We start from the raw sequence: 18,041 nt of genomic DNA, 5'->3' as shown, positions 1-18,041 counted from the left end.
ATAAATAAACAAAATAAAAAAATTAGATGATGTTAAAAATTGTGCAGGTGGTGATTGGAAACCTCGGGGATTTAGTTAAAGGTCATGCTAAGGTGGTTTGTTCGTTCTCTGTAAAATTACTTGAGGCCATTTTTCCAGTCTACAAGATTGTACCTTTAGAATGACCTCAGTGCCAGGTACTTTTTAAGTCTACATTTCTCTTTAATATCTCCCGACTCTCCCTATTTTTTTTTTTTTTTTTTTTTTCATCTTTTATTCAAACTGTATATTGCATGAGAGACTGTTAAATTAAATCAATCACAGTCTTTGTTAGATAACAAGATTTATAAATAATTAAAGTTGAAAATATATTGTTGGTGAATGAGTTTTTTATTTATTTAAAAAATTGTAATTAAATTATGCAGGGCCAATATATTGAAGCCACTTATTTATAGACTTTATGACTTTACTGCAAGCAACTGCTTAACTAAAACAAACTTAAAGCCCCAATTGAAATTATCCAAGTCTTAGGCGATAGTAAAATCTTCAAACAGTATATATGTATCCAACTTATCTAATCCAACTTTTACAAAAGAAAAAAAAAACAAAATGAAAACAGTATCATCACTGTGAGAGGATACCTCTACCTCATCACATTGCCAAGTTTATTTGCTGAGGTTTGCAATAAGATTTGAGAGTGTAATAGCAGTTCTCAATTAAAACCAAATAAGTATTTCACTGATATTTGATCTAGCGTTAGAATTGCAAATACTAACTTTATTTTATTTTTATTTTTTCCCAAAGTTTTTCAAAGGGCCAAACTTGTTATATATTTCTATGTTCCATCGAATTTTTTCTTCATATAGTATTTGAAAACTTTAAACATGTTTCTTTAATGTTTTTTTTTTTTCGAAACTTATTTACAAAAAATTTACTCAAAGTTTTTTGCTAAAATACAAAACTAATAATTTGATTTATTTTATATTTACTTTTTTCATGTAATTTAAATTAAAATAAAACTATAGTAAAAAAAAAGAAAAAATGATATTGCTGCAGCAATTGAGGTTATAGTATAATGGCAATGAAATTAATGTTTGTTACCCTCCTGGCTTTTTATAGTCGATCACGGGATTGCCTTTATAAAACGACCAGGCCAGTTTGCTCTGATGGTAGCATGCTGGTGTTCAGTCCACGGACGACCTCATAAACACGTTTGGTTTAAGCGTTGATCGCCAAGCGATCATTTTGAATTGCATTTTTTTTTCTTTCTCTTTCTCTTTCTGTCCACCTACCCTTTTACTATACGTATATATTATTTTAGAGTCACGAGATTTGAAAGTAATAATAAATCTACTATTTTACCAAGTCAATACACATTTTTTCAAAAGAGAAAAAAAGAAAAAAAAAACAAAATTTACAATTCCACTTTTTGTCAACAACAATATGGATTTAAAACGAACAAAAAATATAATAATAATAATAATAATAAAATAACGTTGAAAAAACATAGAGCAAGGGTAAAAAGGCTTTTCAATGGGCAATGATTTATGTAGGACTTCTCAATTGTCCCCTGTGAGCTTCGACAACGAAAGTAAATCTTCCAAAAGCTTTTGTACGCAGAAGCCAGGTTTACGAGATTTATCGGTGAATTTTGATAGTGAACAACGTCTAAAATGAGCTGTAAGAATAACGCATTGCAAATGAAAAAAAAAAGGGGGTTGTAAAGTGTAATTAATTATTATATCAAGCATAACGACAATCAATCACGTTATGCATTAATTCATAATAATAAACTTTGTATATTTCATTCATTGCAAATTTAAAGCTGACTGAGTAAAATATATTGAATCAGTTATGTTTGTGGGTAAAAAGAAAGAAAAATAAAATATATGGAATAACCACATTTATGGTGGTTGTGCAAGCTAAATTGCATAGGAACCCAATTTTGGTTGGCGTTGTTGGTTTAGAGAGAAAGAGAACAGTCAGAAGAACGAACGATGGTACTGAAACGTTAGAAAAGGCGGTTTGTGGTAGGATGCGGTAAGCAACAATGAATTAATCGCCGTGAACATTGCAAGGCTTGGGTCCGAGCCTTACGGCTAAAATCCCACGACGTCTTTTAGTCTCTCACTTTTGGCATTGGTGCTTCTACCAAATTCACCTAAATCCCCTAGAAATACAGGAAAATCCCTAATGCCACTAACCACAAACTACACGTCTCCTCTTCCTCCTCCTCCTCTTTCTACCACTATTGTGTGTCATTTTAGCCGACATTTTAACGTTTTGGGTGTCGACGTTATTAGCAATCCGGAAGCTTCTACCCACACAGGTCTTTATAATTATTTATGTCTATGTGGGGCTCGCTATTGTGAAAATTCAGTGATTTATAAAAGTCATTTTTAAACATTTAATTTGTCACTTTATTTGATTATTTCTCTTTTTATTTTTCAAGTAAAATCAAAATTGAACAATTACTTTATTTAATTTTACAGTCAATTAGAGAATTGTAAAATGAAATATAAAATTTTACAGAAATAAAAAATGGCAATATTCATTTTTTTTTTTTTTTCTTTTTTACTTTACTTTAGCTAATTTATTATCATAATCATTGAATAAATTTTTTAAAATAATAACTGCATTTGATAAATTTTTAAAATTAAAGTTTTTATAATTTTTTTATTTTAAATTTCTGGTTAAATATTTATCTAATGTAAATGTGCACGTCACATCCGTTCAAGTAAAATATTACAAAACTTAAACGAGTCGTAAATCGTTTCAAATTCAAACGTCGTACCTATCCAGTTATACTTTGAATCGGATTAGATCAAATCGAAAACCACCACACAACCCTGTGGATTTTCAAACTTTGATTTAAAATATCAGAAATTGGATTTCACTGGGTGTGACTGTGATGGTCAACAAACTTTTTAAGTCAAAATAATTCTCTCAGTTAGGAAAATAAAAAAATTGAAAAAAAAATACTCCAAGTTAAAGTTAAATGACAATTGAATACTTTATCCAGAATGAAATTTTAAAAAAGTAGAAATAAAATGAAAAATAAAGAATAAAATAAAAACCCCCACTTATCTTTCAAAATACATTTCCATTTTTACAAGTTTTTGTATTATATACATTTAGAGACATTGCCGATTTCAACAACAAAATAAGAAAAAACTAAAGTGTCGACAAAGAAGGTTCACGAGACTTTCCACTCGGTAAGTTTTCAGCAAGGCCAAGCACGCATGTTTTTGAATGTCTTGTATTTTATTTTACTTTTTTGTCAGTTTCAATTCTATACTCAAAGTGTAACATGGCAAAATAAGAAAAAACTAAAAACAACAAAAAAAAAAATATATATATAACCAAGCGAGAAGAAAAAGTCCCATCAACTTTTGCACATCCAAAGAACTTTTGCAAAGCCAGACGCACCGAAGTGATGATATATTTTTTTTTCTCCCGTCTCTCTTTTTTCTAGTTTTTACGTTTCTTATTGTTGTCTTGAAAAAAAAAAAAAAATACATCAAGTGATAGTGTAGTGTACACGAATAAGCAGTATCCATTCTTGACTCTTTCGCAAAAAAAAATGTAAAAAATTTAAAAAACTTGACGGATAACCAAGCATTGTTTTACCCGTAATATCATCAAGTATAATATTTTACAAAAAATATAAAAATAACCAACATATAGTTTATGATAATTTATAAATTAAAATTTGTACTAATGATAATGAACAAGTGGCGATTTTTAACGACAGCAGTGAATCTTGTAAATTAATGATGGTACTTTGGATGATTACTGTAATCAGACAATTACATTTGACCAATAGTTGAGCTGTCCGTCATTTACGATAAGTCCACAATTCAGGACGATTGAACAAGAATGGTTTTGGGTGAGCAAAACGCTAATTGGAGAAGGATTATGTGAAACAGGACTTTGTTATCAATGGCCCGAGGGTTGCTCACTCTATTCACCCTAAAATCCCATTTTCAGTACATGCATTTATATACAACACATCTCAACCCCCATAGCATTGTTCTAAATCTTAACAATAGATAACTAACAAACTATATTTATTATCATTATCATCATGACTATTTATAATTATAATAATTATTTATTATTTATTATTTATTACAATGATGATGATAATAATAAATAAACAAGTTTTTTTTTATTTATTTTGTCTATTGTTTCATACAATTCATACAATGTATATATAGTGTCAATTGTTTAATGGAAAACTTTTCAAGTGAAAAATTTTTCCTCTATATATATATATTGGTTTTATTTTCTTAATAACAGTAAAAGACGCTCGATAAAACAAAAGCCAAAGGCCATAAAGCAAGTTACGTATATAACCATCAGTAGGAAAAGTTGCTTGGTGCATAAAACAAGATAAACAAAGTGCCGTTGTTTTATAAATACTCATAGCGTTCAAGTGTTGCTTCGTTGTCGTTGGATCTTTTCTTTACTTTACACAAAACTTTTGACTGTTTATATTTTGTATCTCACTTTTATATACTCAACATTTTACAACACAACTTGCTGTCAAATTCTTAGTACTGATCTACACCCAAAATGTAAATTTGCAGCCGAACTTTGTTCAACAAAAAAAAAAAAAACTAAAATACATGTAAATTGTAGCTAATGAAATTTTGTGAAAATTTTGAATTGTCTTTGATAAATCTATTGTTAATATTTATAATAAAACAAATAAAACTTTGTATAAAAATAAAAAATTAAACATCATAAATGTACAATAAAATATTTAATTATAATTTTCAAACTTTGAAATTAATAATAATAAAATTATAATAAAAAACTTCAAAAATCAATAAACTTTTTCTTGGCAAAAAAAAATAATATTTAAAAAAAAAGGGAGAAAGAATATAATCATAAAAAGTAAACTACTGAAAAATTGAATTTGACTCAATTTCCTGAACGTTCTAAAGTATATATAGATTCAAAGTTATATTGTCAACTTTTCACAAACATAAATATATCAAATTCAAAGTCTCATAAAGAAACATGAAATTTAAATTTTATAAATATAAATAACATTAATAATAATAAACCTTATAGCAAGTGAGAATTTAAATATCCTGATGAGATATTTATATTTTTAATTAATTGTAAATAGTCGTTTAAATAGACAAAATAATGATTGAAAATAAAGTAAAAGGTAATCAATAAAAAGTTTAATGATAGTCATTAAATTAATGATAAATTTTGTGAGTTGAATTTTAAGGGCAACAGTTAAGATGCTGAAATACATAGTAAGATAATAATTGTTACATGCGGACAATTTTCAAACACCATCAAGTTATTTGAATCGACTAGTATAACTAAGGTTGAAACTGTTAAAGTTGTGTTTCGTATGCGGGTATTTGACTACACAAATGCAACTCTCTTTTATCAAAATATATATATGTATATACTAAGCCCTATTCTTCCAAGTTATATTGAAGATGCTTGGAAGCTTCAGAATTTAAATTGCTGTGCACGACGCACTATACAATGTCAGTACTATATTGGCATGTACAACGGAACTGCAAAATTGTACACCTCGGGCGTTTTGCAACCTGCACATAGATATTCATACGTGCACTTGTCGAAAGAAAAATAAATAATACAAAATTGTATCGTGAATAAAAAATACAAGAATAAAAAGATATATCAGCTGGAATGAAAAACAAATTATTGACTTTATTGTCATTGATGAGTTGTTATATATATTTATTTATTGTATTCTTATAATAAAAGTTATTGTTCATTGATTTTATAAAAAAGTGCTATAAAAAAAAAATGAATAAAATTGAAAATTTTAATTTATTTATTTACACATAAATACATATAATTGTTATTTTTAGTCTAATATCAATATTAATGTTTACTAAAAAAGTTGTGCTATTAATATGTCAATTTTAAAAAATATAAAAATATAAAAATTCTTTTAATTATTTCTTCACATAAAAAATAATTGCACAAAATTTTAAGCCCAATTGCATCGAGAATGATTATTGAAAAGTTGTGCTAGTAATATTGAATTTTAAAAAATAAAATAAAAAAATTTTCTTTCAAATTTATTTCTTCACACATGAAAACACATAATTTGCTAAAATTTTCAATTGCATCGAGATCCGATGATTATTAAAAAGTTGTGCTAGCTTAATATGTCATTTTAAAAAATATAGAAAATATAAAAATTTTCTTTCAAATTTATTTCTTCACACATGAAAAACACATAATTCGCAAAATTTTAAGCCCAATTGCATTGAGATCCGATGATTATTAAAAAGTTGTGCTAGCAATATTTGAATTTTAAAATGTAAAAATAAAAATTTCTTTGAAATTTATCACACATAAAACACATAATTGCAATTTTTAACCCAATTGCATCAAGATCCGATGATTATTAAAAGTTGTGCTAGCTTAATATGTCAATTTAAAAATATCAAAAATTTTGTTTACTGCTTTTTTTATGTTTTCGTTGCTAACGAAATAAATAAAAAAATAATAGAAAAAGGCAAACAGAAAGAAATTTGTATGAGAGTAAGTGAGAAAAAAACAATGACCAATCAAATGTCCGGAAGACCGATGATGTTTGTCCTTTTTATATTAGGAGACTTGTTCGTTTATAAAAAAAAAAAAAGTTATAATTAAAATAGAATAAAAATAGTATCTTGATATTTTCTTATTAATAATTACAAGACACGATTTTTATTATTTTTTTTTTTAATATTATTATCTAATAAAAGATGATAAATATAAAACAACAAGGAAGAATGACTGCTAATCCTTAACGAGAAGATCGAGTGATAAATTTATAGTAAATCCCTGTTCAAGCCAGGCTTGCACCAACCTACCCTCTTTTATATTATATACACCCATGATCCAGGCAAAGGTTAGTGGTAGTTGGACACTTGTATCCCTCCTGCAGTTATTCCCTCTCACTCTTTCTTTCTATATTTATTATTTTTTTCTATTTTTAACCTTTTCCTCTTACTTTGTTCTCCTCGCACTTTGTCTCAGCAGAAATTGAGGAAAAAGACACATATATCTTGTTGGCTTCTTTCACCTCTAACTCATGGAAAAAGTAGAAAACTACGATTACAAAGACTTTTCTGCACACCCACCTTCTTCATCGAGTTGCTACCACTTCTTCCTGTACCTCATCTACCTCTCTACCTTTTGAGTTTTCTGCATTTTACTTTTATTTTTTTATTTTTTCACGAGTCCTACACTTTTTCTCTTGCCCTTCATCTCGGATTAAAACTTTAACACTTTGTTACTTTTCTCCATTTTTATTTCATTTTTTTTTTTTTTCATCTACCTTGCTTTTATAAATTTTTTTCTTTTTTTATACTTTCACACTTTTTCTCTCAACATTTTACAGTCACGAGTGCCAACGAAGTAATTCACAGCTTCCGGCCATGTTGGACAAATTTCTGGTTCCGGAAAATGAATTTCAAAGACTTACTTGATGGAGAATAGCCCATTTTGCATTTAGCTTGTTCACATTAGGACACGCTTAATCCCTACCTTAGTTTTTCTGTGTGTATGTGTGGTAAAAAAAAAGGATCTCATTTTGAATTTATTTAATGGCTAAAATGAGATTGAACTCATTATCAACTTGAATTTAATGAAATAAAAAAATATATATTTTTAATAATAATAATAATATTCAAAATATAATAAAGCCATAGCAATTTTTTTTTAATCCAAACTTTATGATAGGTTATTTCATATTAAATTTTAAATATGAATTTTCAAAAATGTTTTAAATCTACTTAATTTTAAAAACAATTTTATATAATATTATACGAAAAATATTAGTCTTCAGTTATCATAAAAATTGATAATATACTTTTACTTAAAAATTTAATATAAAAATTAATTTTATTCAAGAGAAAAAAAACTCAAGAACCTCTCATTATAATTCAAGTGTAATGATTTTTTTTTTCTTCTAAATTTTTTTTTTATTAGCCATTGAAAAGTCTCATTTTATCATTTCCAAGATCCAATATATATTGTAATAAAAATCAACGGAATAAAAAATATATATAACACAATGAAACAAATTGGTATAGTGTTTCATGAAAATATCATTTCTTCGACATTTGCGATTTTGCAATCAGTTGCTAATGCTCAAAGAATCTTTCAACTATATAGTCTCGTCAATTCTCATTTCGTTCTCGATTATTTACAAGATTCCATTATCTTCAATCACGATTCACTACACGAAAAAATTTCTTAATTTAACATTCGAATGTGTTTTTTTTTTTCCCTGTTTTTTATTTCTATTTTTTCATTATAATCCCGATTCCTCCATGATGACAATAAATGTAGAAATAAACTAAAAAAATATAATAATAATAAAATAAAAAAAAAAAAAAACTTTACTGCAATTTTTTCACAATTCTCATTCGGGATTAAAAAATCTCGAGGTTTTTAAAAGTAAAAAAAAAAAAAAAAACATTTAAATATAAAACAAAAAAATGGTATAGTAGAAAAGAATGAGTCTGAATTCCACGTTGAGTAAAATCACTCGTTGGTTTCACATAATTCCTCAGCTACATTGCGAGTTATTTTTGTCTCTTAATCACTTTTTTTATGCATCCGTAGTCACTCGCTTCTCGCCGCTTATTCCCGTAACTATAATATAATCTATTCTATATATACAATTGCATTAAAAAAATAAAATAATAACGAAAAAAAAAAAACCAAATAACTAAAAGGGAAATCAAAGTCAGTGCAGACAAAATGGCAGATGAAATATAATAACAATAACAATAATAATAATAGCAATGATAACAACGATAAATTCAGAACTTAAGAAAAAAAAAATGAAAAAAAAATAGATAGATAAATATATACTAAAGTTTGCAGTAACTTGTGAACTTTTGCAAAATCTTTGAGACAATTCTGTGAAACGCAAGTAATGTTTTTCGAGTAAATTGCAAGTAAATCTCAAAGCACGTACCGCAAAAGTGTACGAGAGAGGCGTACACACCAACATTTCAACGACGAGATATGTCTTATTTCCGAGGTCAGACAATTTTCTTCATAATAAATTCTACAAGACGAGTTAAACTAATTAGAAAAAGCACTCTTGGAATTTTAAATAAAATCACTTATCCAAAGATCGGTAAAATGGGAATACTATTTCCCAGATGGCAAAGAGTTTTTCAACATTCATAATGAAAATTGAATTTAAAGGAAAAAAAAAATCAATGACACAAAAAAATATATATTAAAGTTTAAAAGTTTGGTTTTTTTTTACCATTGTTTTCGATAACAATAAAAAATAAAATAATGTCAATGAATTATTGAAAAGTATTTATATTTTTTAAAGAAAAAAAAAAATTAATTTTTAAATTATTCATTTTAATACTATATAATTTGAATCGATCAATTTTAAATATTTTTTTTTTTGAATTTTTGTGCATTATAAAATATTCATAAGACTTTTAAACAATAAATAAAGTTTTTTATTTTATTTTTCTTATGAAACAGTAAAGTATATCGATTTGAAAAAATCGAGAAAATTCTTGTAACAAGTTTTGCGATTCTGGTTGAATTTAAACAACGTATATACATGTATATAGAAGAAAAAAAAAAAAAACAAATACTGTGGAATTCATAGCGTTCCATCGTAAATTGCACCAAAGAATTCGATATTAAGTGTTGAAAGTATAAGGGCGATGAAAGAGAGAAGAAAAATAAATTTTTAACTTTCAAGAATAAAAAACGGAGAATTTTCCAAGTGGAAAAAACATTTAAAAAAAAGAAAATTTTTTAAAATAAAATTGCAGCAAGTTGTTCAAACGATAGTTGGAAAAAGAGGCCCTATACTAATGCCACGTTCATCTCAAACGTCGACCGAGAACCTGACAAAGCTCTCTGTTTCTTTCTTCAAAAAAAAAAAAATTTATTTTCATTATTTCTATACCTCTGCAAGTCTAGCGAGCCCAAGGAATTTTGCTGAAAGAGGATTCACCAACTGACGATGTATGTACATAAATACGTGTGTACACGTTTTATTTTTTTTTTTACCTTCTTATCCTCTTTATGTATTTTTTTTTTTCATTTTTACCATGTTCTTCTTCATTTTTTTCCACTTTCACCAATTTTTTTCTTATTTTAAACTGGTTTTTTTTTATACTAAATTTGAAAACGTGATTCTACGTATCTCGTTCAATCTACCAGAACCAATCATTCTGGCATATCAAATAGAAAAAAAAAATAAAAAAATTATATGTATGATGGAAAAGAAGAAAATGGCACCTCATATTACTCAAACTTGAACGATCGAGTGATAAAATTGATGAATTTAATAAGTCTGATAGTCTGATAGTTTTCAAAAAATTTAAATATCTCAAAAAAAGCATTTTTCAATTTTGAAATTTTCCAAGTTTGATCCTAATCAATATCTTTATAGTAAGAAAAAAAAAATATATTCTATTATAACAGGTACAATAATCGTGCAATGGAATTTGTTGGAATAAAAAAAAAATTAAATATATAACAAGATAAAATAGGAAAACACTGAATTTGCAATGTCATTTTATGTATATTCTAGTAGATATGTACGGTTTAAGCCGAGAGGGTTGCTTCAGGGCATTACGTTAGTTCCAAGCGATTTAGTTTTCATGCGATTTAACACGAGGGCTATTATAACTTGATATAGATATAACAATTCCTCTCCCATATCCACGATGTCGGCAAGAGTGGCCTTTGGCTGGTGCATAGTACAACATGCAGAACCACACTAGCAATAACATATATATGTTACAAACAAAACCATCTATATTGTCGTCATGTCATTTTGTTATTATCATTGTTATTTATTATCATAATTTATTGTTTCAACAAATGACAATTTAATATAAATATAAAAAAATAAACAAATAATAAAATTGAGCTTTAAACTTTGATTTGAACTTGAACTTGATTTGCACAAAAAACATATGTTTATTATATTTTTAAGAAATAATAATACGTTTTTGTATTTTATAATTAAAAGGTTTTTTTATTACACAAAGGTATAAAGTCTTACGAGCTTCGTTTTTGAAATATTAGATTTCTTCAGTATAATTAATGAAAATGCATTTTTCAGTGGAAAATAAAAAATACATAAGCTCCATGAAACTATATATAAATGTTTTTTTTTTTATTTTTACAATCTCAACTTTTAGTGTAATTAATTCCATTTAATTTTGCATACCAATGTGGTATATTTAAATTAAACATTAAAAATACAAAAATAATAATTTTGTATATTTTAATGTTTTATTTTTTACTTTACGCAAGTATTATGTATTCAGTGTTTTTATTATTGAGTTTTTCACACTTTGAATATATTAAACTTGCATTTGTATATATAGTTTTTTTTATTTTCATTATTTTTTATAATTTAATTATGATAAAGTAGAAAAAACTAGTGGAATTCAATTAACAAAGTATATCAAAAATTAATTAATTCCAGTGAAAAAAAAAAATACAAAAAAAAAGAAAAGAAAAAAATCACAAGTAAAAATTAAATTTAAAAGAAATATAAAATTGATAATTTTTCAGTTAAGTAACTTATTTAAAAAAATGCCAAAGGCTAATTACTAATAAAGTCAAATCCTCAAAAATATATATAAAATCAAATCAGCATAAAATTATCAAAAAAAAAAACTTCAATGTTCACGAACGAACGATAAATGATGCAACATTTAAATTTCAATAGTGTACTTCATTAAATATAAAAAATATTTTAAGCATTGAAGTTTGAAACCTTCAAGAGAGAAATTTCAAATGAAAATTTTAATTATTTCAAAACTATTTACTAACTCAATATTATTAATTTTAATTGCACTGACTAGAAGGTATAAATCTCGCTCAGTAATACTTTTATAAAAAATGAAAATTAAATATGATATTTAATTTCTTGCATCAACTTTTATCAGACGAACAAAATATGAATAATAAAATGAATATTGAATATATAATTTACAATTTAAAACAGTATATACATGGATGGATTTAATTTGGAATTTGAAATTAAAATAGTTGGACAAATGAAGATGATGATGATGATGCACTTTGTACATGTGAATTTATATATACGCAACAAAAATATACGAAAAAACAATAACAAGTTTCATCATCTGAGTACAAACTCTCTGAAGAAAAAATATATATACAAAAGCAACTAGGCGCCAAAGGCATGACTTGAGAGAGACAGGAAATTACGTCACCGGAAGTCCGGTCTTTCAGCATCAGGAAAGTTGACCTCGTCCCTTTTCACTGTGCCAAAGAGAAACTACACTGTATGAACATTATGATCGGAAAATCTTTCAGAAACACTGAACAAACGCTCATCGGATGTCCTACAATTTCATGACCCAACTCAAAATTTTAAAAGTAAATAAAGAATTTCGAAAAAGAAATAAATATCCAACAGTAAATCACTCTTTCTAAAATAATCCAAAAAAAAATAAATAAAGTCAGTAAATTTAAACTGCTACACAAAATCATGGCTCGTAAAATGTAAAAAATTTTGTGTTAGATTGACAAGTGAGAGATTTTATTTTACATACGAAATCCAAAACTTGAACGGTAAATTATTCAGACTGTAAATTTGTCAGACTGTTAAATTACAATGACAATTTATAGTAAATTCAAATTTCAATGGTTCTACAACAGTCTATGAGGACTAAAATTATAAGTGACCACAAAATTCTCTGTCCTAATTTTCATGGCCTTTCTAACCACACTTGAATAAAACGATTTAATATATATATATATTCCCATTGAGTTGTCTGCAGCAATCAAACTGTCAAAGACTGTATATATATATCTACAGCAAAACTCAAAGCTTTCAACTGGATTACAAAATAATAAAAATAAATATATAAAAGTATCAAACTGATTTGTCTCAATAAAAAAGTAAATGTAGTAATTCTCATATTGTAGATAATATTTTAGAAAATTCGAAGGGTTAGACTTTTTTATTGGACATTTTTAAAACAAACTTTTTAAATTTTATTGCGACAATATCAACTACTAAATATTGTTGTTTCAAAAACTTGAATTACGCACTATTTTATTTGCAAAATCGTAAAAACAATTCAATGCTAGACATAAAGTATAAAAAATTTTCATGTTCAATTTTATTGTCAAGTATGACAAATAACTTTTTTCTTTGTGTATATAAAAATTGTGATTTAAAAAAAAATAAAATAAATAAATATTCTTATTATCATGTGATTTATTATCATCAAATAAATTAATTCAAATAAATTATTGTTTTTATAATAAAAAATATATATATGTATGTAGATATATAAAATGATAATAATAGAAATTCAAACAGCGCAAGTATTTCGGCATAATAATTAATAAGTGAGAGGGTTTTTGTGTTGCCTGTTGCTGCTATACAGCTGTGTACAATGAAAGCTCAAATTAAGCTGGCATTTGAATAGTCAACAATATAAATCGAGACAAAGATTTACGTTATTCAAGAATTTGAACTTTACAGAACAAAAGCATTCAAAATATTGGTACTAACCTTGGATTTCCACGTAGTGCTGCATGATGAAGTGCATTGAATCCTGTGTTATTTGTGCGAGTGATGTCTGCTGCATGATCCAACAAAACAGCCAACATGTCATCACGTTTTTTTGATATAGCATCATGTAGTGGTGTGTCTCCTTCAGCATCCTGAAACAATAACAAATAGTTATTAGTTAGTATTGAAAAAAAAATAAAAAAATAAGAAAATATTAAACTTTTTGATTTTTAATTTAAAAAATAAAATAGTATATACATTTAATTGTAATATTTTTTCGTTTTTTGTTCTTTAGAATAATATGCAGCTATGTGCATTTACCAAGATTGAGTTTTTACTTTTGATAGAGGTGAAAGAGGTCTTTGCTTCAACACTTTGAAATATTTTTTTTTCTTTTCTAACAAGCATGACTCACAAAGAGAACATAAAAATGAAAAGCATCATATACAGGTCATAATATTTCAAGTTAATCTTTTAAGTAAACGGTACAACGAATATGTCAATAAAGATTTTTTAGCTGAGATGAAAATAAAAATAAAATATAATATATAAACGATAAAATTGTTTAAGTAAAAACTCTTGAAAACAAGAGTTGGTCAACTTGTTAGAGTAGCATGATAACACACACATACAAAAAAAAAAAAAAATACTCAAGATTATTCAATTCCTGTGCACGATCTCTGGCCATCGTGATCAGTTGTTTTTTTTTTGTTTTTTTTTATTATTTTTTCTCATCCAATGAACTTGCAACCCAGGTGAAATGGCTGAAAAGTGAAGTAAACTCAAGTGAAAAGAGTATCACAAACTACGTGTATATATACAAAGTAATATCAAAGAAATAAAAAAAAAAGTTGAAACTATAACGAAGCAAAGATTACTAGGTGTTGAGAAAATAAAAAAAATAAAAAAAATCTATAATGGAGTTGATAAAAGTTTAATTTTATCATTTTTTTTTTCTTTCAGATTCTGGATAGAGAATTTATATATTTATTTATTTAATATTTATTTATGGCAAAAAATAAATAATCAGTGATGAAAGTTTGTGTATTATTATATGACATACAGCATTAGAATGTTTGAATAACATTGAGTTTAGTAATTTGGCAAGCATTTGTACCTCTCTCAAAATATATATATTTGAAATACTTTTTATCTCACTCAATCATATTAATGCCAACTGTTTTAACCACAGTACTCAAAATAAACATGCAAATTAATAATTGACGGTAATTAACGAGAAGAGAAAATCTATCCAGAGTTTGCAAATTTACAAACCACACTCGTATTTGTTATATTGTGGACAAAATTCGCGAGTGTACGCTTAAATTTGTAAATTTTCATACTTTATCTTTTTCTCTCTCTCTCGCTCTTTTTTGTAAACATTTCCATAATTTATGTTTACTTGAACTAATTACAGAATACAGTATAAACTAAATAATTAATTTTAACAAAACAAAATGAATATTTTAAACTAATAGTCATTAAACAATTGACACTGGATTTTTTATAAGTTATTATTATAGTTATTTGAACTATTAATGTCTTATGAATATTAATTGACACTTTGAAATAGCACGCGTCCAAGTGTAACTAAAGAAATTTATATTCAACTCAGGTACAATGGAATGTCATCAATTCGTCGAGAGTGTCACACATATTGATCAAAAGCCATCAATATGTCGTTGATTTTCACATCACGATTATATACCCTTGATATGCTTGGACATTGATAAATCATTTATCATTATTATCATCTCATCAAACACATCCAAGACTATCAACTACCACAAGATGATAAAAAACAAATAAAAAAATGCCAATTCATATCTTGCATTAACAAATCACACAGTTATAAAAATTCCGAAAATATAAAACTTTTTTTTTCATGTGGAGTGAAGAGAGAAAAATCAAAAAAAAAAAAAAATTATAGCTGGTCCCAGTGTTAGGACTGTTAGAACTCCTTGAGTTCAATGTGAAAAATAGTAAAGAGCATATGAAATCAAAAGGATAAAAAAGTAGATTTTTTATTATTTTTTTTTTTGAAAAAAATATAAAAATAAAATAGAAAAAAGTGCGAAAAGAAATGTTGCAGAAAAACGTAATAGTACCACGTCAACGACAGCCGGTCTGGGTAAAGGTACCATGGCATTTTACGATTCCTGGGGCGGCCATAACTTTGTTCAGACAATTCATAAACCACCGCGAGCATTAAAGTGTGCAAAAGAAGGTGAAAAATAAATAAAAGATACATTTTTTCTTTATCATTCTATAGTATATATATACTCAGAATCTATCTCACTCTAGATATCAAGTAAAAGAAAAAAAAAATAATAATAAAAATTGTTGAGTGTTTTTATGGTGTTGGTAATGCTAGATGATTTTAAAATTATTTTATATTGGTAACTGATAATAGTCGAAATATAATAGAATAAAAAAGAAATAAAAATTTTTAAAGAATAAAATATAAAAAATTGGCAAACTTGCAACCAATGCCAAAGCGCTCGGTAAATTATTCTCTCAAGTATCATCATCACACAAAACTGGACCCAAGTTAAATGTTTTTTTTTTTCTCTTTTTTATCAATATCACATACAATTTACCAAATAAATTTTAAAATACATATATATAAGTTACATGAAAAACAATTATCAAAAATTGTAAATAAATGAAAAAAATTATAACAAATGTTTTATGAACGAGAGAATTTATTTTTGAAATATATATTTTTTTAGTTGAAATACTGGTCAAGCACGTTTGATATATTATACATGGATAGCATAAATAATCAACCAATTTAATTCAATTAACCATACGAATATATATATTATTTTTTTAAATAAAAAAATAATAATAATTGTGTATTCTCTTTGTTAAAATTTCTCAGCTATAAATTTGGTAATTTTATCCTTCTCGAATTTCGTTACACTCAAACAACCTCAGTGGTGGTAATCCCTGATGACTCTTGATTTATGCAACGGATAAATGTACTTTTAAAAGATGTTTTTTTTTATGCCCTAGACATTGCTGACTATTTACGAATAAAGGAAATTCAAGATTTATTTAAAGTAAAAGTAGAAAAAATAATTTTTTTTATATAAAAAAAAAATAACCGCACAATTATCAATGACATAAATTAAAATAATAATATTAATAATTATTGTTTTTTAGCATCATGTTAATGCGTTAAAAAAAAGTATATTTTAAACTGTTATAATAAATATAAATTATATTTAAAAAATATATACATTTTTGTAAATGTATAATTTAATGCACATTTTAAAAAATGAAATTTATGTTACTGTTTATTAGCACAAAATACTAACATAACGTTGACGATTATAAATTCGTATAGTGCATGTATCGTTAAAAAATACAAGTAATAAAATTCTATATTAAGTATAGAATACTATATCGAATATGGAGTAAAAGGATAGAAAGGTTTTGAGCATATATGGGGCATATAGACATTGTACACCGTGTGTTTGGCGTGTTTACGATGTCAGTTACTGCCCATAAAGTAGCACCTAACTGGACCTACATACACACACACACAGATTTTACCAACATAATATCGTTACTTCCAGTTCACAACACAAACTATCTGTTTTTTTTTTTTTTTTTTTACATTTACCACTCTCTTTATTCGTATTTTCTCATTCCTGTCAATCTTTATCACCTTTTTTTTTTTTTTTTTATATTTTTCCCTTCACCCTCTTATTTCTTTATTTTCCTCAGTCATCCAATGTCCATCAATTCCCCTCGAACCATTCTACCATAAACCAAACCATATTTTCAAAGAAACTTCCTCGAAAAGGTGATTATCATTTTTTTTTTCTTTTTTCTTTTTTTAATTGACAATTACCGGCTAATTGTTGAAAAATACATTAAATATACCTTGAGAATTATTTTCTAAAATTACATTTTTTTTTTTTTTCCTCATATAATAATACATTAAGAAAAAATTTTCATCACCTGATAAAGTTCATTTTTTTTCCTCAAATTAAATTAATTTATTTTGCATTTTTGATGAAATATTTGAAAAATTTAATAAGTATATTGTTATGAAATAATTATATCTCTTGTATTTGATAGAAAAAAAATTTTTAAATATTTTTCATCACGATATAGAAATTATTATAATAAAATAAATAAAAAATAAATAAAAGTACCAGTATAAATATAAAAATGACATTAAAAAAAGCACGTTTCATACGAGTTATAAAACGATACAAACTCACTTGTTAAATCTAAAACATCCCTCTCACTTTAATCATAAAAGGCACTTGTGAATATTTTATTGCTCAATTTCCCATGTTGAGCATTATAAATGCCATAAGATATAGATATATATATATTCTGGACTTGATATAACCAGAATGCACACAAAAAAAAAGAACAAGCATTAATAATGACAGTCTATAATCAAAATCTTAATGATTTTAAATACAGCAATAATTAAATTTTATAGTTTCTCTCTGTACAACAGTGTAAACTTCTAAATAAT

The 18,041-nt window shown here is 25.9% G+C and overlaps 1 protein-coding gene across 1 annotated transcript in view; it reads right to left on the bottom strand.

The window, feature by feature from the left end:
- Positions 1-18,041, bottom strand: part of LOC122861035 (E3 ubiquitin-protein ligase MIB1) — a 313,722-nt gene that overhangs the window by 269,270 nt on the left and 26,411 nt on the right. The window contains exon 9 of the mRNA XM_044165187.1: positions 13,538-13,689. Within this exon, the coding sequence (XP_044021122.1) occupies positions 13,538-13,689 (152 nt within the window). The remainder of the gene's footprint in view (positions 1-13,537; positions 13,690-18,041) is intronic.

Source organism: Aphidius gifuensis, linkage group LG1, assembly GCF_014905175.1.
Source record: "Aphidius gifuensis isolate YNYX2018 linkage group LG1, ASM1490517v1, whole genome shotgun sequence".
NCBI lineage: Eukaryota > Metazoa > Arthropoda > Insecta > Hymenoptera > Braconidae > Aphidius > Aphidius gifuensis.
The sequence above is the reverse complement of the archived record's forward strand: the minus strand, read 5'-3'. Positions and strand labels throughout refer to the sequence as shown.